General features: G+C 55.6%; 1 protein-coding gene across 5 annotated transcripts; it reads right to left on the reverse strand.

Moving 5' to 3' along the window:
• On the reverse strand, positions 1-26,741 carry IL11RA (interleukin 11 receptor subunit alpha). 5 transcript variants are annotated; one of them, XM_054003184.1, is made up of 13 exons: positions 26,703-26,741; positions 5,163-5,259; positions 4,756-4,816; positions 4,481-4,647; positions 4,198-4,312; positions 3,324-3,356; positions 2,762-2,925; positions 2,459-2,622; positions 2,214-2,355; positions 1,706-1,801; positions 1,426-1,525; positions 720-799; positions 1-605 (listed from the first exon to the last, which is right to left on the reverse strand). In XM_054003184.1, the coding sequence occupies exons 2-13, from the start codon at positions 5,257-5,259 to the stop codon at positions 589-591; spliced, it is 1,236 nt and encodes a 411-aa protein (XP_053859159.1). In that variant the 5' UTR covers positions 26,703-26,741; the 3' UTR covers positions 1-588. The 5 variants fall into 5 exon arrangements, 4 of the variants coding, with proteins under 4 accessions (XP_053859159.1, XP_053859157.1, XP_053859158.1 ...); XM_054003182.1 differs by lacking the exon at positions 26,703-26,741 and adding an exon at positions 23,002-23,085; XM_054003183.1 differs by lacking the exon at positions 26,703-26,741 and adding an exon at positions 13,509-13,555.
• Between the last annotated feature and the right edge of the window lie 674 nt (positions 26,742-27,415).

The following is a 27,415-nucleotide window of genomic DNA, read 5'->3' on the forward strand; positions in this document are numbered from 1 at the left end:
ATTCCCAAGCTGGCACCCACCCCTCCCTTGGCCCAGCAGCATCTGCAAAGGGGTTTTGCCTGGACAGTGCCAATGATAGCATTGGCATATCCCCTTTATTGGCATCTCTGCTCCGTCCAGCCACAGCATGGGGGATTGGGGCAGAGGGAAGGGGCAGGGGTGTTCTCTTCTGCCTGCTGGTGGCTGGTGGGGGGTGACAGGCAGGGATCAGCACCCCTTGGTCTGGCACTGATGCCTGGCACCCCTGGGAGCCAACACCCATGGTCCCCGTCAACACTAGGCAGTGAAGTGGGGCTGGCTCAGTGTCTTATCCCCATTTGTTTAGCAGCGCTCAGAGGCGGAGCTGGCCTGTCACCCTGAGCCTGAAGTGACTCCAGCTGGCTCCCAGTGGGCTCAGGCAGTCCAATGCTCCTGAGAGCAGAGCTTCTCTCCTTAGGATCCATCCTGCAACCCCAGGGTGTTGGGGGCTCCGGCAATGTCCACAGCTGTGGGGTGACCCAGGGGCGTGGGGTCCTTGGGGGCCAGCAGTGGCATCAAGTCCCACGCGTGGGCAAGCGGGTGCAGGGAGCAGGGACCGGCCAGGGCTCACTACAGGATCTGAGCTTCTGCCGAGAGAGAAGACAAGGGGTCAAGGGGGACACTGGGGACACTGGGGTCACTGACCTGCCCCACGCTCTGCATTCTCTGCTCCACATTCCCCACCCTGCACCCCAACTCACTTGGTAGTGCCTTCAGGTGGGTGGCAGCAACCAAAAAACTGGGTTTGGTCTTGTCCTTGCCATGTTTCCTCACCCGGAGCCTGGGGATGAGAGCAACAGCAGCTGAAGACCCCAAGCAGCCTTCCTGAGCATCAGGATTGCCCAGATTCCCAGTGATCCCGATGTGTTTCCATCCAGTTGTTCCCAACTGTTCCCAGCTCAGCTAAACCAGCTCCAGGGCTACAGCAGGAACTGGTCACCAGATAGAACAGGATTGGGATGGGAACAGGGACTGAGAGCAGAGCCAGAGCATGGCAGGGAGATCCCATGGTGGCGGGATGAGAGGGGACCTGGGGACAGGATTCCCAGGGAGCAAAGGCACTGGGATGGGATATTTTGCTGACTCTGGAGTGTGAGACTCTCCAGCAAGAGCCTTTGAGAGGATATTAGAGGGAGCAGCATCTTGAGGACATTCAGAAAAAGGTCCCTTGGATCTGGGGTCGTTAGAAAGAGCCCAGGCAGGCTGGGCAGTAATGGTTGTGCTGGGAAGAGGCACTGGTGTGGCACAGGGGCAAGGGGAGCATAAACCATCCTACAGGGCATCAAGTGTGTTTTGGCAGGGACCTCAGAGTAGGGCTGGGGGATCACAGGGCACTCCATGCTGAGGGTTCAGGATAGGATGGGGAACAGCAATCATACAGCCCCTCCTTCTCCAAACCCAGCCTACCAGATGAGGATAGTGATGACAAGAACAGCAGCCAGGATGAAGAAGGCAAAGATCCCAAGGGACACCAGAACAGCCATCTTCTCCAAGGGGTCACTGTGATCTGGGACAGAGAGACTGTCACAGCTGAGGGATGTCACAGTCCCCAGCACCCGGGGACCCTGTGGCAAGCTCCTGGACACTCCAACAGCCCAGCCAAACATGGACTTGGGGCAAGAGACCCTTCCCATTGCTCTCAGCAGCGCACATGGCACTCCTGCCCACCACCCCTAGCTCTACTCACTGATGGGCTCAGGGTTGGGAGCCTGGGAGGGCTCCTTAGCCAGGCTCTCCAGTCTGGCATCTGTAGTGGTTTCTTCACTTGCTGTGGAGGCCAGGTCTGGAATGACAGAAGGGATGGAAACACTCACCAAAAGCATATGCAGCACCCCAGGGACCCACAGAGAGGAGTGTGGAAGGGTATCTTTGTGCCCCAGAGGTCCCATGAACCCAAGAGTGCCATTGAGGTGCTAATGGTAGTTTGGAAGCACTGCTCTGTCCCAAGTCTGTGAGGGTCAATTCCCGAATGGCACCAGCACAGCTGCAGACTGACATAGGCTGGGAGATGTTTTGTCCTCCTGCAGCTCTGCCTCGCAACCTTAAGTGGCCCTGGAGTTGAGACTCTGGTTGATATTTGGGGGAATGAGTGCCATGGGGAAGGTACTGAAGAGGTTCAGAGTTCTGGAGGGACTTTGGGGAGGGAGGTCACAACGTGGTAGGCTGCTGGGGGCTGCAGCATGTCCCTCTCTCACCTCTGACTGGTGTTGCCCGGGCCTCAGCACTCCACTCGCTCCAATTCCCTGCATCCAGGAAATCCTTGGCACTGACTTGGACCACGTGCTCCAGCCCAGCGAAGGCATCCGTGATAACCTCAGACAGATTCACTGTCTCTACCTGTGCCAGGCAGAGGGGAGCTGTGGGGCAGGCAGGGGCACCCCTCCCTGGCCCCATGCACACCCCACTCCTGTGCTGGCCCTGTCTTTCCTTGCACACTTACCATGGACCAGGAACAGTGGATGACGGGTCGGTACTGGAGCCGAAACCTTAACTGGAAGTGGGGTTCCTTTGGCCAGGAGGAAGGGTACTTCCAGCTCACATGGAGTCGCCGCGGGGCCAGGGGGATGGGCTCCACCACCAAGCCCTCTGGAGGGTCTGGCTTAACTGTGTGGGAAAGGACAGGAAGCCCTTGTCATCCCGCATTGCTGTGCACAGGGGTGTAGGGTTCCCCGCTGTCACCCACAGGTAACTCCCCAGGGATGGACAAACAGTGGGACAGACAGCTGGATGGATAGGGACTCACTGATGGCCTGCATGGTGACATCAAGAAGGCGGTAGCTGAAGCCCAGGGGGTTCACCTCGGTGATGTTCAGGCGGTAGGAGCTCCAGAACTCTGACCTGTGGACGGTGCAGGTGCCAGGGAGGGACGGATCCTGAAGGCACAGCCCCACATGCCCGTTCCTGTTCCTGCAAACAGGGAGGCGGGCTGGTGACACATCCTACCCACCCACCATGAACAGATTCCAAATGCTGCCAAGGAGGTGCCATGGAAGACCCTCATGCTAAGACCCTGGTGGAGGAGGCAGACCCTGGAGGAGGAGTGCTCAGCTGCACTCACCCTTCCAGAGTCCAGCATATCCCTCTGAGCATGACAGAAGGGACCCTCATCCCAGCTCCACACTCTGCCTGGAAAGGTCCCTCCCTGAGGCAAACCCTTCTCCCACACTCCCAGGGTAGCTGGGAAGTAGCTGGCTCCCTGATGGGAGCCCAGCTCTTGCTTTGGGGTCCCTGCTGAAGACAGAAGCAGGGCCTTTGGGATGGGGCCAGTCCCTAGGGAGCGGGAGCAGGGTGGGAGTCAGTCCTACCTCCGCTTTTCTTCGCCTGTCAGGGATTTCTTTCTGCCATGGAGACATATGGAAAAGCAGATGATTAGGATGAGGGGGCAGCACAAAGTGAACCCCACCATGACCCAGAGGAGGGACAGGACACACTGCAAAGCAGCCCCACACTCCCAAGCTGACATACACATGTGACAGCATGGGGCAAAGAGCTAAAACCATGTCCACCTCTTCTAGTGAACAGCCTGACAGCAGGAACTGGCAATCCCAGGGAAAAGAAATGGGACACCCTTCCCTGCCCAGGATTTCATCACACAGAAGCAAAGACACTGATAAAAGCAGCTCCCCAGAGCCTGGCTTCACCCTCCCCCTAAAGCCTGCCAAATCCCATGCTTCCACTCCCCCTCCCTGTGGAGCCCCTGATGCTCCACTCAGCCCCTTCTCCACCAAGCCCTCGGCTCCTGCAGCTTTCAGCAGGGCTGTGCTTTATGAGCTCCATAGGACTTCAAAGCCGCCTGCTAATTTGGCTTGCAGGGATAATTAGAAGCAGCAATGCTGTCAGGGCTCCTTTCATCCCAAAGCATGCCGGAGTGTGGAGGCTTGCAGATGACCTGCTTCTCTTTTATTGTCCCTCTGGTGCTGGCAGAGCTGTCAGCAGGGAGGGAGCCTGCCTGTGCCAGCACCCCCAGTGTTGCTGAGACCCCCACTGAGAGCAAGCAAATGCTTGGTGCTCTGCTCATCCCAAAACAGGACCTGCTCTGGGGTGCAGCATGGTCCTTGGGGCAGGAGGTGAACCCAGGGTGTGTGTGGGATGGCCAGATGGATTCGGTGGTTATCCTTGGCTGTGACCCAGAGCTCACACCATAACAAGCCCAATCCATGCCCTGTGAGGATACTTCACCTGTATGTGGTGATGTATCTGGTGGGGAGGAAGGTCTCCATACTGGAGGTCCAGGAGCAAGAGAAATTCTCATAGTCAGATGCTCTGCAGTACACAAAGGGAACTCCAGGCAGGTCTGGGGTCCGGGAGAAACAGCAGTCAGCAAGGAGTCCCCCATCCCACAGCCCATCCAGCACACAGGGATGCCTGTGTCAACACCAAGCCCCCTTTCGGCAATTCCCTGGCAGGACTGCAGGCACCACACTCCCTCTAGAAGAGCCCAGCTCACAGACGTGCTACTCACACCCCAGACGCAGGGACACAGTGTGCAGGAGGCCACCATCCTCGCCATGGCAGCTGTATGCTCCCACAAAGGCCAGGCTGGCGCTCGGCAGCACCAGGGATCCCTCCTGGATGGCTGAGCCCTCTGGCAGCGCTGTGGCCCCTGCTCGTCTCCATCGCACGGGTGAGCTGAGGAGGAGAGATCAGGCAGGCTGCGTGAGAGGACAGAGATGCCCAGGCCCACCTTGTAAACCATCCCATTGGAAAAATCCCTTGATGTGCACGGGAAAGACTTACCTGGCACGGACACCAGGGCATGGTAGGGTCACATCTGTCCCCAGCTGTCCATACTGCACACCTGGAGGGACACACATCCCCAGATGAGTGTTAGCACTCCATACCACCCCACGCCAGGCGTGGGGGTGCAGGTGATACAGCCCCTGGGGCTATATCCCACAGTGGGCACTGGCTATGGGGTCTTGCTTCATGCAGGTACCACCATAGGGGACTAGTAAGAACACGTCCCAGTTGGGGCTGGGCAATGAGCAGAAACACAGGCTGGCCATCACTGTAGCATGTAGGGCTGTGTTTCATGTAGCCCTGGTAGGCCTGTTCCTGTCTGGGGGAAATGGGGTGCCCTCAGGGTCCTCATGCCTGGGACATGGGGAGGGGTGCTGTATGGGGGCGCTTGGTGGGGGTCTCACCTTCCTCTCCCCAGTCTTCAAGGATAGCGAAGGAGGCTGATGCCAGGGCTGCGAGGAACACCATCACCCTACCCAGGCCTGGGATGGAACTGCACATCTGGATGAGGGAGACAAGGGGAGGAGAGAGTGTTATTCCCTACAATGGGGCAGCTGATATAGTCCACAGCCCACAGTATTCCTGCAGGGCCTTGGATCCTGCATCTCCCTCTCATTTCACCCATCCTGCTGGGGACAGAACAGGGACTGAATCCTGGGACCCCAGCTGGGACATCTGGCAGTGTCTGTGCCACAGTCACAGCTGGTTCCTGGCTGCTGAGCAGTCCCCATGCCTGGAGTGGGTATGCAGGGGGCAAACACTGACCAGGAGCTTAGGGCTGTGTGGGTGGGTGGGATTAAGGGCTCTTTGCCATTGCAATCCTGTGCTGGGAGCTTTGGCTGGCTCCCAACCCCAGGGTGGTCCAGAGACCTGTGCATGTGCAGCTGGGATGGGAAGGGACCAAAGAGAAATTCTGGCCTGTATTTACAAGGCAGGTGACAGCAATCAGATCTAAACAGGCTCACATAGCCGGGGAGAGCAGGGCTGTGATAGTTCAGGTTGTACCAAGTCTCACATCACTGCCCATGCCAGCACCCACTGTGAGGCTGGTCCAGGTAAGTCCCCATTTGTGGGAGAACGGCGCTGAGATCTCTTCCTCACGCTCCGTGATCACCAGTGAGAGGGGCAGGGGATGCAGGCTCAGGGATCTGTGCCCTTTCCACCCCAACCTACACCACTGTGGGCACATCAGCCAGTGCCATCCTGGCCAACACAAGCCAGCATTGCCCTGTCCTGCCCTACTACCATCACCCTGTCCATCACAGCCAGCAGTGCTCTATGATATCCTCCCCATCCAGGACTCTTTCTGTGCCAGCCAGCACTACCCTAAAGCATCTGGACCATCTGCAGAGTCCTGCATCAGCAGGACATATGAGCCAGTGTCACCCTGTCCATCCCAGCCCAATCTGTCTGTGCCAGCAAGCATCACCGCAGGGCATCTGTCCTGGCCAGCATCACGCTATCCCTACCAGGTGTGCCACATGGTCTGTGTCAGTCAGAAATGAATGATTTCTCCCTAGAAGACTCCACTGTCCACCCCTTGCAGCTGGACAGGCCTGCTTATTTACACCCACACTGCTGAGCTCTGCTCCCAGCTGCAGGGAGGGGCTGAGGGCACATAAGGCAGTAAGCTCCCTGCCAGCCCCAAGAGCAGGCATAAATCTGTAGGCATAAATCTGTGTCCCCCTGGGTTGAACAGCTGAGAGACTGGAGGGAGTGATGCTCCAGCCCACCCCAGATCAGCAGCCAGTTCCCCTCCTGTGGCCAACTGCCCATGGCCACAGACCTTTAAACTGCCTGGCGAGGGAAGCAAGAGCTACAAGGCAATCTGCTGCAGGGGGGGAGGCATGTGGTACCCCACATCAACCCTGTTCTGAGCATGCCAGGCAGCTTCAAGCACAAGCCCCAAATGAAAATAAAATAAAATAAAAATTTCCTGAGACTGTCATAAGCTTTTCCTACCAAACCACCCTAGAAATGTTCCCAAGAAATACCAGTCAAAAGGTCTCTGCCAGAACTATGCTGGTAAGTAACCGGGAACATTTGGCCTGAAAGTAAAATATTTTGGTGATGGGGAAAAAAAAAAAAAAAAAAAAAAAGAAGACAAAAATGAGTGTATTTTTTCTTAAAAGCAGCAACCAAAAGTAATTCCAAAAATCATGTGGGCTAGAGTGAAGGAATAGTTCTGGGGGGAAGAGGAAGGGGAGTAGGTGTATATGAGTGTGTGTCAGGAAGAAGGGAGAGTGTGTTAATATACAGAGAGAAAAATAGCTTTAAAATAGAATAATTTTTTCTCATGACCACCCTGGTTTTTCATTCAAACACTGCAGAGGGTATCCATAATGACCCTAGTGGTTAAGTCTGGTTAGGGACTACTAACCTAGACCCTAACCCTAGAGATCCCTAACTCTAACCCTAAACCTAACCCTAAGACAGCTCATCCTGATAGCCATTCCTCATCTTCCACCCTTCATAACTTTGTCCCAGGGTCCTCCAAGAGCTCCCCATCCTCACCCAGCACCCCAGGAGCTCCCCTGCCTCAGAGGGGCACCTCTGCAGCGCAGTGTGAGAAGCCAGCAGAGCCCCTCCAGACACGCTGACTCAGTAAACGACCCAGGTGAGCACTGCCAAAAACTATCCCTGGGGACACAGAATCACTGCAGAGAAAAGCAGCAGGGCAAGCCTTTCCTTGCCTGCCCAAAGGCCAAAAACAAAAGGGGAAAGAGCCACAGAACCCGAGAAAACCCAGAGCCCTCGTCTGCCCCAGGTGCAGAAGCAGGGTAGGGGGCCAGGTGCTATAAGACAGCCTGCCCAGAAAGGATCCCCTTATTTTCTGCCACCAAACTCCCCAGCCAAGGGACAAACAGGCATGCAAATGAACACAAGTGTGTGAGTGGCCAGGCCTACCTTCCTTGGTGGCTCCTCACCCCCACAGATGGGCACATAGGCAGAGAAAACATTCCTTGATGCTTGCACCAGCAGTGACACAGTCTGGGGACACAGAGTCACGGCACAGTGGTCCTGGAGCCGGGCCGGGACAGAGGGAACAATCAGAGCTTTTCTTCCTCCCTTCATGCTAATCCTGGCCAGAGAGACGCCTGCCGCCAGCCCGGGGCTGGGTGACATTCCATTGCCACAGCCAGGGTAGAGGAACCCAGATCGGCCTGGGGGCGTGGTGCTGGTGGGAAGGGCAGCAGTGCTAGACCCTGCTCCTTCAGCACAGGATGCTCTTGTCACTGGCATGGCCAGGGTAACCGGGCAGCCTCTGGCACCCGTGGATGTGAGCCAGAAATGCAAGGTTTCACTCTCCATACCTCCCTGATCCTGCTGTTCTGCTGGGGCACCATTTGAGCTCATGCAAATGGTTTTGGGCAGTGGTGGAGAGAAATCCTGACATAAGCCCCTTCCTGCATGCAAACTGAAGTGCTGTAAGCCAAAACTTCCCTCAAAATCATGGCCATATGCACTGGCACCAATGCCTACATTGGGTGTGACAGTTCCCTCGGCATAGCTGATCTGTGCCATGCCCTGCCATGGCCTAGCAAAGCCCAGCACAGATTCCTGGGGGAAGCCAATTTTCCATTGTGCTCAGTGCTTTGAAAGACATTGGGCTTTGTTTCCTTAAGATTTTTTTTTTTTTTTTTGCTTCATTTGAAGTTGGTCTTCAAAGCAAATGGGCTGCACACAGAGCTGGGGTGACTGGGACAGGGTCAGAAGCAGATGACACTGTGCCTCAAGGCTGCAGATGGCAGCTTGGAGACTTGGGATGCTCCCCACCGAGCACAGAAAGCTGGAGTGCCTCGTAACCTCTTCCTAGGGTGGTTGGAGGCAGCATTGCTGCAACAGAAATATGGCAAATAACCCAGGAGCACTTGGCAGCTCTGCCTACCCTGTGCCAGGCCTTGATGGGAGTCACCCACCTACAAAAGCAATGGGCAGAGGCCCAAAGCTGGCTCTAATGTCCCAGAGATGGCACCACTCTGAGCATCCCCTGACCTGGGGGAGCATCCCTGGCCCTGTGCTACAAACTCTCCTCTCTGCCAGTGATTGCTGTGGGAAGAATGTCCTATGCTGAAATGCAGAATACTGCAGGAATTGTTTCCCTGTGGGGAAATGTGCTTCTGGAGCTGTGCCTTGCTAATCCCTCTGCACCTGACAGGCCTGCAGAAGCACCATGCCTCGCTCTGAGGAGCCATGGCATGGTCTGAGTATATCCCCGTGGCTGCTGATCTGCCCAGGGCCCTGGAATCACCCCATCCCTGCAGCACTGTTGGCTTCCATCATCACTGCATGAACGTGTGCCTGTGAGGGGAGCATCAACGCCACTGCTGGATGGTCTCCTGCAACAGCCACTCCTGTCCCCTAAATGCTGCTGGCACCCTCCCTGGGTGCCCAGAGAAAGCCCAGCAGTGGGTGCTGGAGGGAAGCATTACCCCCACCACCACCAGGGCCACCAAGGCCATGCACAATCTCCAGGACTACTAGGAAGCATCTGAGGCAATACCTTGCCCACCTTGGGCACTGTGGGGGTGATGATCTGAGCACTGTCCCCAGTCCCCCACCCCAGTGCCTTGGGGATGTCAAGCCTTGGGGATGTCAAGCCCACTTTGGTGGGGTGCATGGGCTCCCATGCTTGCTGTGGGGGGTGTACCATGCATGCTGGGCTGTGCCAGAACACACACATGCATAGCTGCAGCCAGTGCAATCCCAGTGCACTGGAATTACCTCAGTTAAACCAGCAAAACCAGTTGGAGTCTTGCCCTGTGAGGCCAGTCCAGTCCCGTAAGACCTGTGCACAGTCTGAACATAGGACTAAACCCAGTATAGTCTTGATGCAGGGCTTAACTCAGGACAACCCAAATATTGGATTACACCCCACAGCCCAGAAGGAGAATTAAATTCCACCCAGGAGGACAATTAAATCCAGTGCAGCCTAAATGTGTGGTTAAACTCAGCCCAGCCCAGGAGTGGGGCTGAACCCAGCTCAGCCATAATGTGAGGCAGGACCTAGCACAGGTCAAACATGTGGTTATGCCATGATAATGTGGAGTTAAATTTGGCACAGCTCAGGAGTGGGGTTAACCCACAGCTCAACTCAAACACAGGGTTAACTTCAGCACAGTCCAGTCATGGGGTTACACAGTTCAAATGTGGGGTTAAACCAAAAGCAACCCTGGCATAAGGTTAACTCCAGCTCAGCCCAAACACAGTGATAACCCCAGCATTGTCCAGGGAACCAGTTATCTCCACAGCCAGATACAATGCACATCTCCATCCAAACTAGACCAACCCCCTGGTGATACCCAGCTGACTACGGCCCCACTGGTGTCCAAAGCCAAGCCCAAACCCCTCCATGTCCCAAGGGTAACCTCTTTCCTCTGTGGAGCCAGCAGCTGCCAGCTGTTTCTGGTGCCTGGGGTTGGGGGCCCCTACACACCCCAGCATGCCAGCAGCACCATGGAGGTCAGGCTCTGCTCCTACCCCAGCTGGGAAACTCTCACCCCAACGCCCTGATTTCCACTCTACTCTGCTCCATCCTGCAGGAAGAAGTCTCTGGCTCCTGGCTGTAACTGCAGGCATCGGCAAGGGCCAAAACAGCGAGGGCTCTGTTAGCAGCCAGCAGCCCTGACACTGTGCCAGCTGGCAGCGCTTGCATTCTGAGGGAGGAGAGAAGGGGCGCCCCCCTCTCCATCCCCATCCCCACACTCCTCTCTCCAAAGCCACGTGCCAGAGACATTCCTAAAAATAATCTCCCGGCTGTAAAGACACCTACCAGTGCTGTAGCTGTAGTGCTGGTGGGTTTCTTTACAGCTTGGAGATTATTTTTAGAGTGGAGGCATGGAAGTTGGTGGGAGGGAGTGCTGCATCCCCACTGTCCTTGTCACATGGTTACAGGACAGGGATGAGCACAGTGATGGATCTGGGGACAGGGGTGGGACCTGCCAGCAGAGAGCTGGGCCACCCTGTGATTACAGCAGGGTGGGAAAGGCTTTTCCTGTCCCAGGAACATTTTGGGATTTGGACCTTTTTCTGCTCCTGGGCTCAGCCCAGGCTGGCAGAGAATTAAGTGAACAGACAGCTCCCAGTATGGCAGAGCAGGTACCAGCCTGCAGCTTGCCCCCCCCCCCCCCCCCTCGGGACCATCTGCACCTCCCAGAACAAAGTTCCCCCATAAGCTGGCTCTGGAGCTGATACAAGAGTGCATGTATCCATAAATGTAGGGGACAGACACACATGTACATACTTGTGAACACCCCAGGCACACCCAGCTCCCTTTGATGCTCCTCATGAACTCCAGCCTGCGGCTGGGAACTCTGCTGATCAGGAGCAGGGCCCCACAGCATCCCCCATACATGATGCTCCCCCTGCCCTCCCCCTGCTCCAAAGCTGGCCAGAGCCCAAGAGCCATCAGGCTCAGCTCCATCCCTGAGGCACGAAGGCGCATGGGTCAGCCAAAACGCAGCAGGGCCAAAATAAACAGCCCACCTTACACAAATGCTCCTCCAGCTAGCAATTTGCTGTCACTCCTTTTGCAAAACAAAATCCCTTTTGGGCAAGAGAAGGATTTCAGAAGTCATTAAGGACCACCTGGGCAGCCATATAAAGCCATCAGCAAGGGGTGGCCCAAATAAAGCCACCAGAAAAGGGTGTCCTGTTAACCTCCTGTATACCACCAGCAGTGTCCCTGTGGGAGAGGGGCAGGGGGATGGAAATTGCAGACCCCCAACAATGTGTGATGTGGGGATAATGGTGCCAGTCTCCTTCACCTGGTGGGATAACCATGACCTGTCTTCTCCAAGCTTGGAGTCAACCCTACCTGCTTTCATAGAATCATTGAATAATTAAGGTTGGAACAGACCTCTAAGGTCATCAAATATGCCACATGGAGGTGGCTCAGGGGTGGCAGCTGTCTGCAAGGCACATGGCAGGAACAGAGGCTGGGAAAACACCTCACTGGGGTCAGCACCCATACCCCCATACCACACTTCTTCCCAAGCCAATCAGATGTCAATGCCCAAGCCAAAAGGAGATGGAAACATGGCAAAAAGTGGAAAGAAGGGGAAAACATGGAGGCTGTAGTACAGGGCCAGGGGATGGGGGCTGAGCCTTGCCGAAGTTGAGAAGGTTGGAAAAACACCATCCAGCTCATTTTTGCTAGGGGAAAAAAACCCAGCCACGTTCTGAAAGATTAAGTGTGATTGTATCCAAGAGGGGGAAAGCAGGGCCACGCAGTGAGTGTGCTGACACATCTCCTTCCCCAATGTTGGAGAGAAGCCTCAGCCCCACTCGAGGCCAGCTCTGTTTACAGGCTCCTATTGTCTCTCTTTTTAAATTTGGATTCCCCCCTCCAATGTTATAGTTCAGAATAAACAAAAGCAAGCAGCCTCTCACTCCAAACATTTCAGCCATCCCAAGCTTTCTCTGGAGGGGGGCTGTCCATGGAATTTTCCTCATCCAAAAGAATTTCGAAATGTTCCCGTTGCAGCCTGCTCTGACTGGAGGCCAGGACAGCTCTAAAATTCTTCATGAAATGCTTGAGCTGCCCTGTGCACTGCCACAGCTCTGGCTGTGCCCCAAAGCTCCCCCCATGCACAGAGAGATCCTCTGGCCTGGCCAGAGGGGAACAGAGGCACATTCCAGCCTGCATAACTCCCCACAGCTCATCCCATTAACCTGAAGTGAGACAGCAGGCCTTGGTGAGGCTGGATCCTACTTTCCTATTTTAAGCTGCCGCTTCAGTTCTTATTGCTTATCCAGTCAGCAGTGCTGGTGCAAAGTACTTTGGTGCACTGGGGGGTGTGTGTGACAATGCACCCCAAGAAAATACAGTACTACCCTTTGCAGGCAGCATCTCCCTAGCACCAGGCAGAGGGGAGAAGGTGCAGCGGGTGCCAGAGCTCCTCCCAGGAGCAGTCAGTGGCACCTCGAGCACCAGGAGTGATTTTTGCAGCAGTGATGCCTCTTCAGTGCTGCTGGGTGGCCACAGGGGCAGGCGGAGAAGGAAGAGATGGTGTGCTGGTACATCCCTGAGGATGGAGTGGGGGCACAGCACTGTACCCTGCACACCCCTGTTAGATGATGTGTGGAAGGGAGGACAAAATGTACTCCAGGATAAGCCAAATGCTGCGTGCCGCCTAAATGTGCTGCTGCTCCTTGGCACACATTGTGCTGTCAGGGTATGCACCCTGGTCCCAGAAGAGGTGAACCAGAGACCCCCAACAGCTCTCTTGGCTTTGGCTGTGTACAGATATGAGGTGAAACCCATGAGACCCTGGAATAAGGCTGCCAGCACTGCTCCGCCTGCTGGTAATGGGGGCACTGGAGGTAGATCCTCCAAAACTGGAAGGGGAAGAGCCCAGCTAAAAAGCCCCACAAAAAGCCAACAGTTGCATGAAGAAGTACCTAAAGCTCAGTCCAGCGTGGATTTGGACGTCAATGCAAGCCATTGGAGTGACTTGGCATGCTGATGTCCCTTGTCTGCTGCCCAGAATAGCCCCTGAACGGGTTTCACCACGTAGGTGGTCCTGTAGCCCAAAACACAACCTGACATGCTGGGGAACCCCCACATCCTCCCTCCCTTCTCCTGGGGAACATGCAAATTTTGGGGACTGCAACCCCTTGATGAACATGCCGTCACCCCAGGAAGGCAAAACATTGCTGGTCCCTGCTGCATCTCCCACCCACAGCATCCCACCCTGGTGGGCACAGAGCCCTGTGCCACCACAGCAGCACTGGCAGGGGAGAGATACCTCAGCTCCACGCCGGGATGGAATCTTGCTGTGGGACAGGGCTCTGCCGGGTGCCCCCGCTGCCTCTGCACCATCTCCCTGCGCCGCCTCGTTGGGTTCTCCTCCTCCACGGAGGTTGCTCAGTGGTTTGGAGTGGGAGCAGTCCTACCCCCCCAACCCCAGCAGCCCCCTCCCCTATAAAGGGGCCAGGCAGCGGCTGTGTGGGGAGCAGAGTCCCTGACACAGCAGATGGGGTCTGTAAAGTGAGGCTCCCCCAGGTGTGTTTGCCTTGGCCGGGGCTCAAGCCCGTCCAATTAGAGCTATAGAAAACATATCTCACAAAAAAACGAGGGGGGAAAAATAATCCTCTCCCCTGCGCTGGGGCCCAGGGTTTGGCTGGGTTTTTTCGGCAGGCCAAGCACAGGCGATGCAGGCTCTGCTGGCAGCAGCCCGGGGAGGGCGGGATGTTTGTGGATATTAAAATGCAGTCGTAAAGTAGAAGAAAAGGGCAGCCTTGTTTCAGAACGAGTCTCCTAGGCTTTCCCCTCTCCCGTCATGCTCGGCACCTGGCCGGCAGCAAGACCAGCTCCTCCTTCCCACAGCCCCCCCAGCCACCCCCAGCTCACCCAAGGGCTGAGGTACTGTCAGTGAGACCACATTCCTCACAGACTGAAACTCAGTGTCTCCAGAAGGGAGCAGATTTGGGAAGGTCCCCCTCTACAGCGACCCATATTGGGTCAACATTACAGCTGTGCTTCTATAAAACCCACCCCTGCACATCCCTTCCTTGTCACCCCTGCAGTTCTCTGCTTTCTCTTGTTCACTGCCCTGCCTACATGAAGCCAAGGCTGCCAGGCTCCAGCTGCTTGGCATCAGCCACATGGCAACACCACTGCTACTCCACTGGTTCGCCTCTCTCTGCCTCCCTGCTGAAAATAAAGTAAGTTGGATGGTCTTTTGGTCAAGGCTTCAAATTATTCACAGGCACCCAACACCCTGTGCCCATGCAAAATAAGGGAGACATGGCAGGTTCCCATTCCCAGGGACCCCCCAAACCTCTGGAGAAGCCCTCTCCTTGGGATATCTCCCCAAATCCATCCCTGAAGCAGGATCCTGCCTCTCCACATCATCACCTCTGCCTCCATGCTGCTATGTCCAGCTCTGGAAAGTCACAGCAGGAGGTTGGGAAGCAGTTGCAGGCAATAACTCAGCAAGGGTGCCTCCATCCCGGCCCACCTGCTCAGCTGGAGATGCCCAGCACACATCTGGCTTCACCACTGCCTTCTGTCCCCCTTCCCAGCTTAGTAAGGAGGGGACTTTGGGCTGTGAGCCTGGAAGGCCCCCCACCCCCATCCATCCCCACCCCCATCCCTCTCCCTTTGCCCTGTACAGGCTCTCCAAGCCCCCGTCCTCCTGCCCCACGGGGATCCGAGGCACATCGTATCCCCAGCCATGGCCCAAATTACTAACACCTCGGCAAGCGAACCGGGTGCCGTTGGGGTGAGCAGGGCCTGTCCCTTGGCCACGCTCCCTCCCCGCAGTGGTGAAATCACGTCTGGAGAAAGCCCGGGGAGTGAGGCGCCGGGGCCCCCCCGCTGCTTCCCAGCGAGGATGCTTGCTTCCTGCCTGCTGGCCGGCGGCCCCCGCTCTGCAAACCCCACATTCCAGCAGAGGGGTGCTCCAGGCATGCAGCCTGCAGCAGAGCCTCACACCTCATCTCCTCCTCCTCACTCCGGATCCCATAGCGGCATCCCAGCTGTGGAAGTGGCTGTGAGATATGGAAACGCAGCAGCGAGCCCCAGATGCTCGTAAAAGTGCTCCCGGGGAGTGGGCAGGAACCTCTAATCTCCCTGTAACTTCTGTAAACCCGCCAGAGGCTGGGGGGCAATCGGGAGGTGGATGGGTTGGAGGAGGTACCCCTCTCGCTGACAAACACCCCCCCCGCCCCCCGGCCACGGCAGAGCAAGCTGGCTCATGGAAGGAGCTGGTGGATCGGGGTGCCTGGAACCAGCCCTGGGCAGCACCAGAAGAGGACAGCGAGGGACGGGCCACCGGCACTCGGCCTCGACCTGTCGCACGGCACGTGTCGGCTACGACGGGGCGTGACTAACGCGGCTCTGGGAGCGCCTCCGCCGGCACGGGAGCGTGGCTCCGGGTTAGGGTTTAATTATCTGCCTTCCTCCGCAGCCCATGCTCTCCGCTCCCTAAACCGCCACAGGGACCCCTGGAATGTCGTCCATCCCCCGCTGGCCGGGGCTGCTGGCATGGAATGAGCAGGGTTGCGGCGGGGAGCTGGCTGGGAGCATGCCGAGGCTGCAGCTGGGGGCTATAAAAAACACGGCTGTGGTATGCAGCGAGGAACTGAGAGGGGAATAAAATAAAATCAGGTGGTGGATGAGTCGGGTGCTTGCTTCTGCACCAGGTCTGGCGACGGTGCTGCTCCCCATCACCCCTTCCTGCTCCCTGCCTGGCTGACTCCCGGTAAGGCTGGGGCAGAGTGGAGGGCTGGGATTTGGCAAAAGGTGGAAGACGCAGGGTTGTTTTGGTGGGGAGTGGAGGGGGTCAAGGCTGGGGAAACAATCGCTGGCTCTCGTACATGGGCTCCTGCCCAGGATGGAAGCATTGCAGCCACCCCTTGTCCAGCTCAGAGACGCCTGATCCAGGCACTCAGACTTCTGGCAGCTTGCACCGGAGGATTAACCATGTGCTGATGGACGGCCAGAGCTGCTTTTGCCAGGAGGAAGTCCCACCGTCCCCCAGCACCCAGATCCTCGTGGGACCTCATCCAGAGGGGACAGTAACACCACAAGCTGGGTGCAGAGAGGGCTCCCCTCAGGCCAACAGGGCACGTCCCTTGCCCACGGACATGCCATGTTTGCACAAGTCTGAGCAGGGGAAGGTCAGATTAATTTTAAACCTGAATAAACAAGGAAAGAAGGCAATGCCAGAGCTCGCCCTTCTCAGTAGGGATGCCCAAAAGCAGAGTACAAGCACCCGCAGCACAGCTCTGCCCTGCCCAGGGGTTCACATTCCCCTAAGAGAGCTGGAACAGACCCACAACCAGGGGCCTCCCTTTTCCACAAGGAGCTCCCAGCTGAGTCAGTGTTGGCAGCAGGGAGAGCAGCTTCTGCTTGATTCTGCAAGATTCCTCTGGTCTCCACAGGGAAGCATGCATCCTGGGACCCCCATCCCACTGGGAACAGCACCAGGGCTCGTCTGTTCCCTGGCCACAATGCACAATGTGGTCTTGGGAATGAACAAGGAGGAGAAAAGAAAATAGTAAAATTGTTTGTAAGTCAAGAGGAAAATGAAAAAAAAAAGAAGTTTGTGTTTTTCATGCCAAAAGGAAAATGAAAACCAAAACATTTTGTTCTAAATGATAGGCCTTGTTTAGTTTTCAGTGGTTTTACTTTTTAAAAAAGGTTTGAGTTGAATCAAGCTAAATTTATCTTCCAAACATTACCTTGGGGCAGGGAATAAAATAAATTGGAAAGAAAGAAAGAAAAAAAAAAATCAAAACATTTCATTTGGAAAATGTCAAGAGCAAAATGCGACGGCTTTTCCAGCCTGGGAGAACCGCAGCCGGGCGCTGAACCCAGCCTCAGTTCACAACTTGTGATTGGCCCCCCTCAAAGCAACTTTTTTTTCCTGAAAAATAAAGCAACTGCTGTGCCAGTTGATGGCTGGCACGGCTTGTGCCCTGGTGCCTGGGTCCCATCAGGGATGCCCCCACTGCCCATGTCAGTCCCCAGGACCTGCTGGAGCATGGAGAGGCCCTGTTACAATCAGCAGCCATGCGCATGAGCTGAATCTGAGCTGAGCTGCTCTCCAAAACTTCTCTTTAAATGTCTTTTCTATTAGGTCAGCATTCCTGCGTTGCCCAGGGAAGGTGGTTACGGCCAGCAGCCCAGCACACAGGCTCCTCGGTGCTTGCTGCTGGCTGTCCGACAGTGAGCAGCCTGCCCACGCTATTAAATTACTGAGAAAAATGGATCTTTTCACCAAAAATTAGGTGCAGGATCCTCTCACACAGTGGCAAGGCGAGCTGGTAGTTGGAAATTCATAGAGCTGGCAGCAAATGCTGCCTCTGGCTCTGCTCCACCCTCCTCTGGTTGTGGTGAGGGATGGTAGAAAGGCATTTGCTGCCATCCCTGAAATGCTGCTGCTGGTGGAGATGCAGCAGTCTCGTCGCCAGCAGCAATGTGAGGTCCCCCACATATCCTTGCAGGGTTAAATAAGCTGCACAGTCCCTCTGACCTTGACAAATGGGGAAAATAGGTGAAAAAAGCTCTCAGAGACCTTTCTAGGCACTGGAGGAAGAAAGTTCTCCATGCACGGCTCACCATCAAGCACCTTACTGAGGGGGACATGTCCGATGGGCGCATAGTTTGGGGATGCAGCAGGACATGCTGCCCCATCACCATCCCATTCTTAGAGCAGCACCACAGGGGTGCTTCCCCACAGACCTTGCCTTGCTCAAGTCCCTCATCTATCCATCATCCATCTCAGGCACAGCGTAAGTACCACAGCTGCTCCACCTGCTCCACCTAACCATCCTCCCGGACTACTCCAAGCCCAAGCCTCTGTGCCCTGCTGAACTGAGCTCTCCAAGGCATCTCCAGGCCAAACCACCCAGCTTCAGGAGCTGACAAAGAACCGAGTGCATATCTGCAAACTCCAGTTGGGAAAGAGGAATGTGGATGTGCAGCAGATCAAGAGCTGTGTCAACAAGATACTCTGAGAGACCAGTCCCTCACACTGACTGCTCCCTGTGCCAGCACAGGAAATGGAGGCACTCATCTTCCTTGCTATGTACACTGTTTTTTGGATGCTGGGGTGCAAGGACTGTGGGCACAGTCCCAGCTGGAGAGGGGAAATGGAGCTAGGCACAGGATCAGGGAGGCCAGCGAAAACAGATGCCTCCCCTGGCACAGCCATGCTCCAGTCATGAAGCTGCAAAACTCAAAGCCAGGATGGGGTGGAGCAGCCTCACGGGGGCCATAAAACAGCCCAGCGGGAGCCTTGCAGGAGCTAAAAAAATTCAAAAGCAGCCAAAGCACTGAGGAACCCCTGGGGTTGTGTGTTGGCCCTTGCAAGACAAGGATGGAGCAATAGCTGGTTGGGTCCACCAGCTCCTCCTAAGCCTTGAGGCCTCAGGCAAAACTCATGGAAAGCAAAGACTCCTGCAGACCTCCCAGCAGCCAGAGGCTGGCCCTGGCCCTGTAAGGAAGTCTGGAGAGGTGCCAGCTGGCCTGGGCACCCTGCGTGACAGCAGCTTTTGCAAAACCACACCGGGCCACTGGGCCAGGCCATCCCTGGAGACCTTTGCAGGGCCATTGCAGCACAGCTGTTGTGAGCTCTGTCGCAACACTGGCATGGCACTGGGCTGGACCACAACGAAGACTCTTCATGACAGCCCTTTCTGGTTTTCCCTATCTATTATTGCAGGAAGGTAAGGGCTGAACTGTGCCTTTCAGGATGTTACTGAATACAAAAGGCACTGATACCCATGCGAGCCTTCATCAAAAAGGGGCTGGTGATGTGCCTTTGGGACTATTGGTCTGGCTAGGATGAAAGCCTTCTGTCCCAAAGGAAGGGGATGGTGAAAGCATAGGAAGGCAAAAGAAACAGCTGGATAGGCACAGCCACACCAGCCTGTGGGCTCCAGGGATGCTGTGCCAGCCCTACTGCCTCCCACGTGCTCTTCTGTGAGGACATCCACACCCCTTAGGCTGCCAGCAGGATGGCAGGCAGCAGCCCCAAGCCCTGTCTGGAGCTCCCCAAGGTGGGACGACACTTAGCTACAGCTGAGCACAACACTCCTCAAAGTCAATGGATCAGAAGACCCTCCCAAAACAGCCACAAAGATGATGGTCCACCAAAACTGTAAGCTTCTTCCTTCCCTTCTTCCCCTCAGTGTGTCATCAGCACTGGCTTCTCAACAAGGGTTGGAATGCCTTGTTTTCACTTTGGGAGGTGAAATAAACCAGAAGATGCCCAAATGATTTTCCTTCCACCATAAGGATTTCATTAGATGGTGGAGCCCTGAATTTTCCCACCTCTCCCTATATGGCAATCTCTGCAGGTCCATAACAATTTTCATTAGGCAGTTTCTATTTTGGCTGTCTCCATACTGAGAGGAATGGACCAGAGCTGAGCAGTCTCTGGGGAGCAGCCCCAGGCTGATTTTCAAAGTGCTTTCAGCATCCTCCCTTCTGGCCAATGCAGTCTTGTCTGCATGCAGGCCATCGCCATCTGCATGGGACAGCCCCATGTCGAACTATGTCAGATCTCCTGAAGTCCCTCCAGCCTCTTTGTCCTCTCCAAAAGCATCTTTAGGAAACATGTATGAGCAGGTAGATGTGATCTTCCCCTGCCCAGACTCTTCCAAAATTCCTCAAAAGACTTTTCAGCAATGACCAAAGCCTGCTGCAGCAAGCCCAAGCTGTGCTGATCAGATGTGACCAATGTGACCTCAGTGAGCAGTCCTGGTAAGACAGAGGCAAATCAGGTCTTGACAGATTTCTTGTCCCTCTTTTCCTGGATGCCCCCAACTCAAACACCAGAGTAGAAGGAGCATTTTTTTGCCATGTCTCAGACTAATACCACTAGAGAGAAGGAATTGCACATTCCAGCCCAGCCATCCACCTGTACTGGAGATCTTGACAGATGCTCCAGGGGCTGCAGGTGCTGTGACCTTTCAAAAGAGCCCAAAGCTCACCCTATCCCACTGCCATGCCAGGGTGACTCAGAGACCTGGCAAGCAGTCAAACTTGAGAGATAATTCCTATTTACACACTGATCCCTGGAAATGTGCTACTAATCTCCAGAGGAATTTTCCTTTTTCCACAGAAATAGTCCATGAAAGTCTGGCTATTGGAGAAGACTCAACCACAACTGCAAGGCATCTGTGCCCTTCCCTATTTTCATAACCTGGATGGGAGAAGAAAACCATCACTGGGAGGTACAGAGAGATTTGCTGGTAGAAACTCAGGTCATAAGGTCGTGGCATCCCCCGCCAGAGAGATTTGGTGATTTTCACACATGCAATGCTGTTGTAACCACAGGAACACTTTGAAAAACCAAAAACTCTCTAAACATCCCAGCAAGCCAACTCAGACATCCCAGAGCTAATCCCTTATGCTGGCATTGTATCAGCATCCCAAATGCTGCTGAAGATCCCGTGTGTTGCCTATAGGGAAGAGCTCTCATACCATCCAAGCTCTGCCCTTGACTACATCTTGGGCAGGGGCAGAGCCACCCTCTTTTATGCCTAAACAAGAGGAGGGGAAAGAAGCTGTGAGAGATGCCAAAATTATCCAAAGAGAGAAAAGCAGAGACACAAGCCTGCACCTGCCCCTCCCGTGGGAAACATCTCGCAGGGGGTTTTCCTCCAGAGCCAAACCCGCGGAAGAAGAGGAGGCAAGAATCCTTTGGCTTGCTTAACCTAACAAGGAAGCTATAAATATAGTAGGGTAAACACTGGAGAGGGAGAAGAGGTCTTGAACTAAAAGCACAATGTTGGCAAAAACCCACAGGGGAATAAGCTCTCCAGGAACGCATTCGGCAGGAAACCAGAGGGAGGTTGAGGCCTGTGTGAGCAGGAAGAGCCTGGAGTTGCCTTTGAACAAGAACAGAGTGGAAATAAAGGGTTTAAACTGAGTGCTCAGCTAGTTCATGGCAGGTGAGGATGCCATGTACTGTTGCCATCCATGAGGGTTTCCCCATTCAGGAAGGTCCAGGTGAGCTGTGTGAGAAGGGCAGGAGAGGCAGGACACCTTCATGTGTGGGCTGCAGCTGTGGGCCACCTTGATGCCCAACCAGCATGACAGCTTCTGATAAGCCCAGCAGCTGCAAAGGGGAACTGCTGCTGCTGCCACGATCAAAATGGCAGGGAGACTCACTGCGCCATGAGTCATTCATTCATCCTTCACAAACAGGGCCTGCACTTGGCCAAGCATCCTCCTCCCCCCGCTGCTGGGACAGGGAAAAAGTGGCTTATTAGATATAATCAAGTCAAGTTTTCCCCTCCCTATGAGGTTCCTCTTCCTGGAATAGGAAGCACAAGACCAGAGCTGCTTTTCTTCCACTTTCCTGCAGGCTCTGCCATTAGCAGCATCATCCAGGGAGCCCTCCCCACCACCCTACTGAACCCCACATACCCTGTTCACCCACTACTGGTGACATCCAGCCCTGAGCACAACCTTGGTGTCACCAGTTTGACTCTGTGCCCCACCTCCAGTCCCACTTTGGCTGCCAAGGTCGGTTTGCAGCTCTCTGGAGAGCACATATTGCCCATTTCGTTTCTGCCCAAAAAGTACCAGATTGGTAGGGCAGAGGGTGATGAGGGAGCATTGTGGCCATATCTCATCCTTGTCCCTAACACAGGAGGGCCTCCACCAGCTCCCAGCTCCCTGTGAAGATCCCTTCCCTGTGCCCAGTTGCCCAGTGCCTCTTGTCACTGCACATGCTGTAACCTCACTGCGACCTCCCACCTGTAAACAGGTAGAGTGGAAACATGCCACCTCCTCCTGCAAACACAACAGCCAGACATGGGGCAGTCACCTCCTGGCACACAAGGCACTTAGGCAGCTCCAGAAGTCTCAGCTCTGGCTGTGCCACCAATGCCAGCCAGTCGAAAACCATTTTATGTGCAAGATAACACATCTGTGAGCTGCTGCAGCGCTGGGTTTCTTCCCATCCATGGGGACCAAGCACAAGGTACCCTCAGGCCCCATCACAGTGGGGTCACAGTTGCTGACAGTGATGTCCAAGCCCTGTGCTCAACCCCTGTGGACACCTCTGACAGCCTTCACCAGCCCAGAGGCAGAGCTCGGAGGGGACCTTGTGGATGACACAGCCAACCTGTGAGGGTGGTGGTGAGCACAGCCCAGGGCTGGCCACTCATCGAGACTGGCACGGGACAGAGAAGCTGGGATTGACAGACACAGAATCCTGGGGCAAGGAGGGACAAGGCAAGCAGAGCCCTGCCAGCACCCGCGCATGGGAAAGCGCCTCTCTCAGCGCCTCTCCTAATTGGTAACAGCTTTTCCCTGGACCCCCCAGGAGAAGAGGGGGCCCTGCCAGGGGGGCGCTTTGCCTGACATTCCAGTCTTTCTTCAGAAAGCTCCCTCAGAGACAGTAGAGGTGTCCAAATCGGGAATGGTACTTGGTGGTCTGTGGAGGCTGGGGAAGAGGCTGAAACATACCAGCCCAGGAACATCAATCCCCCGAGCATCCCCGGGCAAGGCGGAGGCGCGGAGGGCGGAGAAGGGGGAGCAGCACTGGGAACTCACAAGCAGCCGGGAGGGACCGGGAGGGCAAATCCCTGGCAGCTGCTTTGTGAGGGGACACAGACACACAGACATCCACACACACCCGCACAACTTTCTCCACCCGGGCAGCAAACAGCTCCGGGAGCTGCCTGATCGCAGCCGCGCGTCCCTCACCGCGAAGTCGGGGCGGCGGCGACTCGCTCCCCTCGCGGGCTGGGGACCGGGGAACTGTTCCCTACCTTCCTGCGTGGCGCCGCGGCTATGTGTCCATGGCGCTAGCGGAGCGGGAGCCGGGCCGGGAGCGGGAGCGGGGCCGGGAGCGGGGCGCCCACACCGGGCTGGCTGGGGCCGGTAGCGCAGGCGGTGCGAAGCCGCCGGGGCTGCCGCCGCCGCTCCATTGGAGCAGGGCTCTGCCAATCTGCCGCCACCAGTCCGGGACGCTTCCTGCCTGTGAGCCGCCCCCCGGACCGGGAGGGATCCAAACCCGCCGCCCGCCGCTTGCCCGGGATTCGCGGTCCCCCTGGGGCTCCCCGTCCCAGTCCGGAGCGCTGGGATGGGGATCCCACCGTGGCGCACGGATGTGCGGTGCCCTCCGCAGCGCGGGTGTCCCCCTGAGGCTCAGGAATCCCCCGAGAGTGCACAACCCTCCCCGGTGCTCTCGGAGGTCGGCATTCACCAATCATGCCTGCCCGCATCCCTGCATCCTACAGGAGTGGAGGCAGGCAGGTCCTGCCTGTGACTCAGTTTCCCTTGCCCCTAGGCGGGCCATTTCTTTGGGGTTTGTTATTGTGGTGGTTTATGTGATGGGGAGCATGCCTGGTGAAATCTGGCCGCGGGGTTTGTGTCCCTGAGTTGAAGAAAAGGCCAGTTCTTCCTCGCAGCTTGTGATGTGTGTTTTCATCCCTCTTTTGCAGGACACATCCAACACCCAAGCTGCTTTCCCTTGGAAATGGGTTTGATTTGCCATTTATTGCAGTAAAAATTCTCAAGAGGAAAAAGATTTGTTGGAAGTGTGCAACAGGAAACCAGCTGGTGAAGACCCACTGGGAACTTTCCTCTCCGGTGGCACCTGAGGCCAGATCTGGTTTGGGGTTTCCCCATGTGATGCCATCAAGGCTGGCACTGCTAGAGCCCTGGGATGGACCCAGTATTTCCCTCCCCACATTGTCTCTGCCTGTGCAGAGATAATGGCCACATATTCCAGGTGTGTGCAGCACCCATATAGCACTTTCCCTGCAAAAACAGAAGGCTCTCTAGGCTGGCAGGATTGAACAGGGTCATAGATGCCTTCTGCAACCCTACAGTGACAAACTGATCCTTGCCACATCCAGGCATATCCCTGAACCCCTGAACGCCTGAACCCCTGAACCCAGAGTAACGAAAGATTACCTGCTCTTGTCCAAACCTATCTCTTCAACATCACAAAAACATGCCCATGAGCTATCTCAGCTCCTGTGTATTCATATGATACTAAACTAGTGTTTTCCTTCATCCCAGCTATCCCATGCAACCCCACCGTATCAGACTTTGGGAGAGGTGGAGGCTGTGTGTGGGGTGAGCAGTTCCTATACTGGCTCCTGGCTGCACTGTGAGTGTTGAGATCAGCCACGGTTGAGGCTTGGTGCTCACATCACCCAAAGAACAGCCCAATGTGGCACATCTGCTTGTGGCTGAGGCTGCTGCCTCACCAGCCACACGTGGCCAGATCCATCTCACCTGCACTACAAGAGCTGGGGATGTGCCAAGGCTTGGGATGTCCCTGCTTGAGTCAGCTCACATGGCCTTTCAGGTGCTTTGCAGATGGGGTCTGGTTCCACCAGCCTGCTCACATCTTCCCTCAGTTAGTGGCTCAGGTGGATTTTGGGAGCCTGGTGATGTAGGAGAGGCTGGTCCTGGGCAGAGAGAAATTTCCTCCATCCAGCTCCCTTTCTCACGTCCTGATGCTGCTCTGCTCTCTGCAGCCTGCGTGAGCTTAGGGACACTGAGCATCTTCTAGGATTGGCCAGCTCCTCTGGAAGGAGCAGAATTGGACGGGCTGCAGCATGCATTTGGCCCTGGGAGCAGACCCTGAGCTTTCCTCAATGCCTCGTGGTGCTCGCAGTGCACCGGGAGCTGGGCTGCTTGGCGCCACTGCTGGCTGGGAGCCACACACTGCTTTCTCCACCACTGCAGTGCTGGGGCAACCCTTGGGGGTGGGAATCTGAGAACAGAACCTGATTTGGAGGGGTGTCTGTGCAGGAGGTTGGAGCTGGCACTGTCAGTGGCGTGCTGGGAGGAGGGATGTAGTGGGATCTGGACTGTGTTGGGCCACCAGCTCTGAGGAGAGCTAGAGACTTGCAATGTTGCATGAAGAAGGAAGAGGTTTGACAGTGATGTAGGGTCTGCTGGATGAGCAGGGCACTTAATGGGGCTGCATGCACTGGGGGGTCCTTGGGGCAGGACATCCCTGGCACAGGGCAGCTCTGACATTGCAGCTCTTCCTCTGCTCCATCCTCAGGCTCAGATGAGGATCATGGGCTTCACACACCTCCTAGCTCCTCCTTTCTGCTATGGCAAAAGGACATGTTCAGGCTATTTGCAGCATCCTGTCCAACAGCTGGTCTCCCTCTCAGCGGCCCAAAAGGACTAAATTTAGGGACCAGAGGGTCCCTTTCCCTTTACTCTTGAGCAGAGAGGAAGCTGACAGCTCTTGTCCAGGCAGATCAAGGCTTGGGCATGTGAGCAGATGTCTGGGGGTTAAATTACACTACCACAAACCCATGCAAGACAAGCTGAACTGGGCCATAAGAGCTGTGTGCTGCCCTCCCTCCCTGTCCGCAGCTTTGCCTTACTCGCTGCTGCTATGTGCTCAAAGATGCTTCCTTCCCAGAAGGAAGCAGTCACATCCCTGAACTGGGCTCCCATGTGCTAGGCTAGGTGAAGAGATTAAGAGGTTTGGGATCATGAGTTTGAGACCTGGAGCTGGGCCAGATTTGAAGTGAGTTGTGTCATGCTGATGTGCAAGTGCCCTGTCATGATGATATGCTGAGGGATGGGGACGCTGGTCCTCAGCCGTGCTGGCTGAGTTAGCACTTGCTGGATTTCTGCCTGTATGATGTGAGGGGAGCAGATGGATGGAAGAGGACTATGGGGACTGGAGATGGGTACATCTGAAATCTGTGGTGTCCTCTCACGGTTTCTGTGCAGAGGGGACTGCCGCAGGATGTGTCTCCTCATGAGCAGGCCTGGCTGATGGTGTGAAGCCTCTCCCAGTACCCATTTCAGAGCTGCCTGTCTGAGGATGATCTAAAACCCTGCAGCCTGGGCAAGGATGGGGCACACACATGCCCTGGAAGCCAACCCCAGTCACTGTTCCTGACATCCTAGAAACACAGGTGATCATTCCAGAGGTGCAGGTGCCTGCTGGATGCAGGGCATCTTGGGGCAATGGGGCTGTGCCCTTCAGCACCACCCTATTTGCCTTGTGTGGAACTTGCCCTATGAAGCCTCCTGCTCAGTGGCTTTGCTCTGGCTGGCTTGGCACATGTCCAGGCTCTGGCTGACGTGCTGTGGGCATGGCCCCGTCTGAAGTGCAGGCTTGTTGTGTGTTTATCCTGGCCAGCCTGAGGTGTACAGGAAACCAGAGAGCTCTGCTGCCTGGCTATCACTTTATTTATTATGGTCACAGTTTGGGCTGCCCACACCATGAAATTAAGGTAGCAAAAACCCCAAGTGCTGCAGCACAGTTCCTGCCCTACCAGCCCTGCTCTGCTCTGATTCACAACTGCTATTCTGGAGCTGGGAGTAATCCTGTCCTGGAGCGAGATGGCAGGATGCTTGGTGCTGTGCAAAGATCATCCCGTCCAAGAGTAGGGTGACTTTTCCCAGATGTGTCCAGCCACACTGTGCCAGGAAAAATTGCTGATGGATACCCAGACCAATGTCACATCACAGTCATTACCTGTGCTAACACCTGGTTGTCCCAGTCTGGTTACATCTTCTCTGGCTCTTCACTTCTGCTCTGCAAAACAGCAGTGAACATTGCCCTAGATCTGCACTGCTACTGCTCCAGGGATTTTCATCCATCTCACCCTGAAAGGAGGTGTGAGGAACACTGCCCAGCTGCCACTGCAGTGTGCAGAGCCTGGGCTCACTCTTTGGACCCCAGGTTTTTGTTGCCTGTGGCCATCAGCTTCACACAGCCTGTTCCATCCCTGCTGCCATGACAGGTCCTCACTCTAGAGAGGACAGCACGGTGGTGACTCTAGCTGCTTTAAGGGTGGAGGCTGCTGAGGACTGGGAATCCCTCCATGTGGGGTTGGGGACAGATGCCTGTCTGGGGACTTGAGCCATCCCAGCTGCTCCCACCACTGTGCAGTGCAAGCAGCTGGGAGGCACTATGTGAAGCACTGCATATTGAGAGACACGGGTGAACTCGCAGCTCAGGAGTGAAGCAGAGAGAGGAGACTTACGCACATGGCTGTTTACAGGGACTGCCCTCCTGCCAGGGCCTGACTGGCAGCAACAAGGGCTGGGCTGGCAGGGCAGGAGTGCAGTCCAAAACCACCAGCCAGCAACCTGGGAACATGAAACAAAACCTCCCGGCCCTCAGAGGGCTCCTGGTCCCCACAGGGTCACATGGCTTGCTGGATTGCATTGCTATTAAAGGGAGAA

The sequence above is a fragment of the Vidua macroura genome, chromosome Z (assembly GCF_024509145.1).
Source record: "Vidua macroura isolate BioBank_ID:100142 chromosome Z, ASM2450914v1, whole genome shotgun sequence".
In the NCBI taxonomy this organism is placed as follows: Eukaryota; Metazoa; Chordata; class Aves; order Passeriformes; family Viduidae; genus Vidua; species Vidua macroura.

Coding starts and splice junctions, on each gene's coding strand:
- IL11RA (XM_054003184.1), bottom strand. CDS start 5,259: ATGTGCAGTTCCATCCCAGGCCTGGGTAGGGTGATGGTGTTCCTCGCA. Junction 3,357..4,197: donor AGATACATCACCACATACAG/GTGAAGTATCCT, acceptor TCTCCATGGCAG/AAAGAAATCCCTGACAGGCG. Junction 800..1,425: donor GTCATCACTATCCTCATCTG/GTAGGCTGGGTT, acceptor TCTCATCCCCAG/GCTCCGGGTGAGGAAACATG.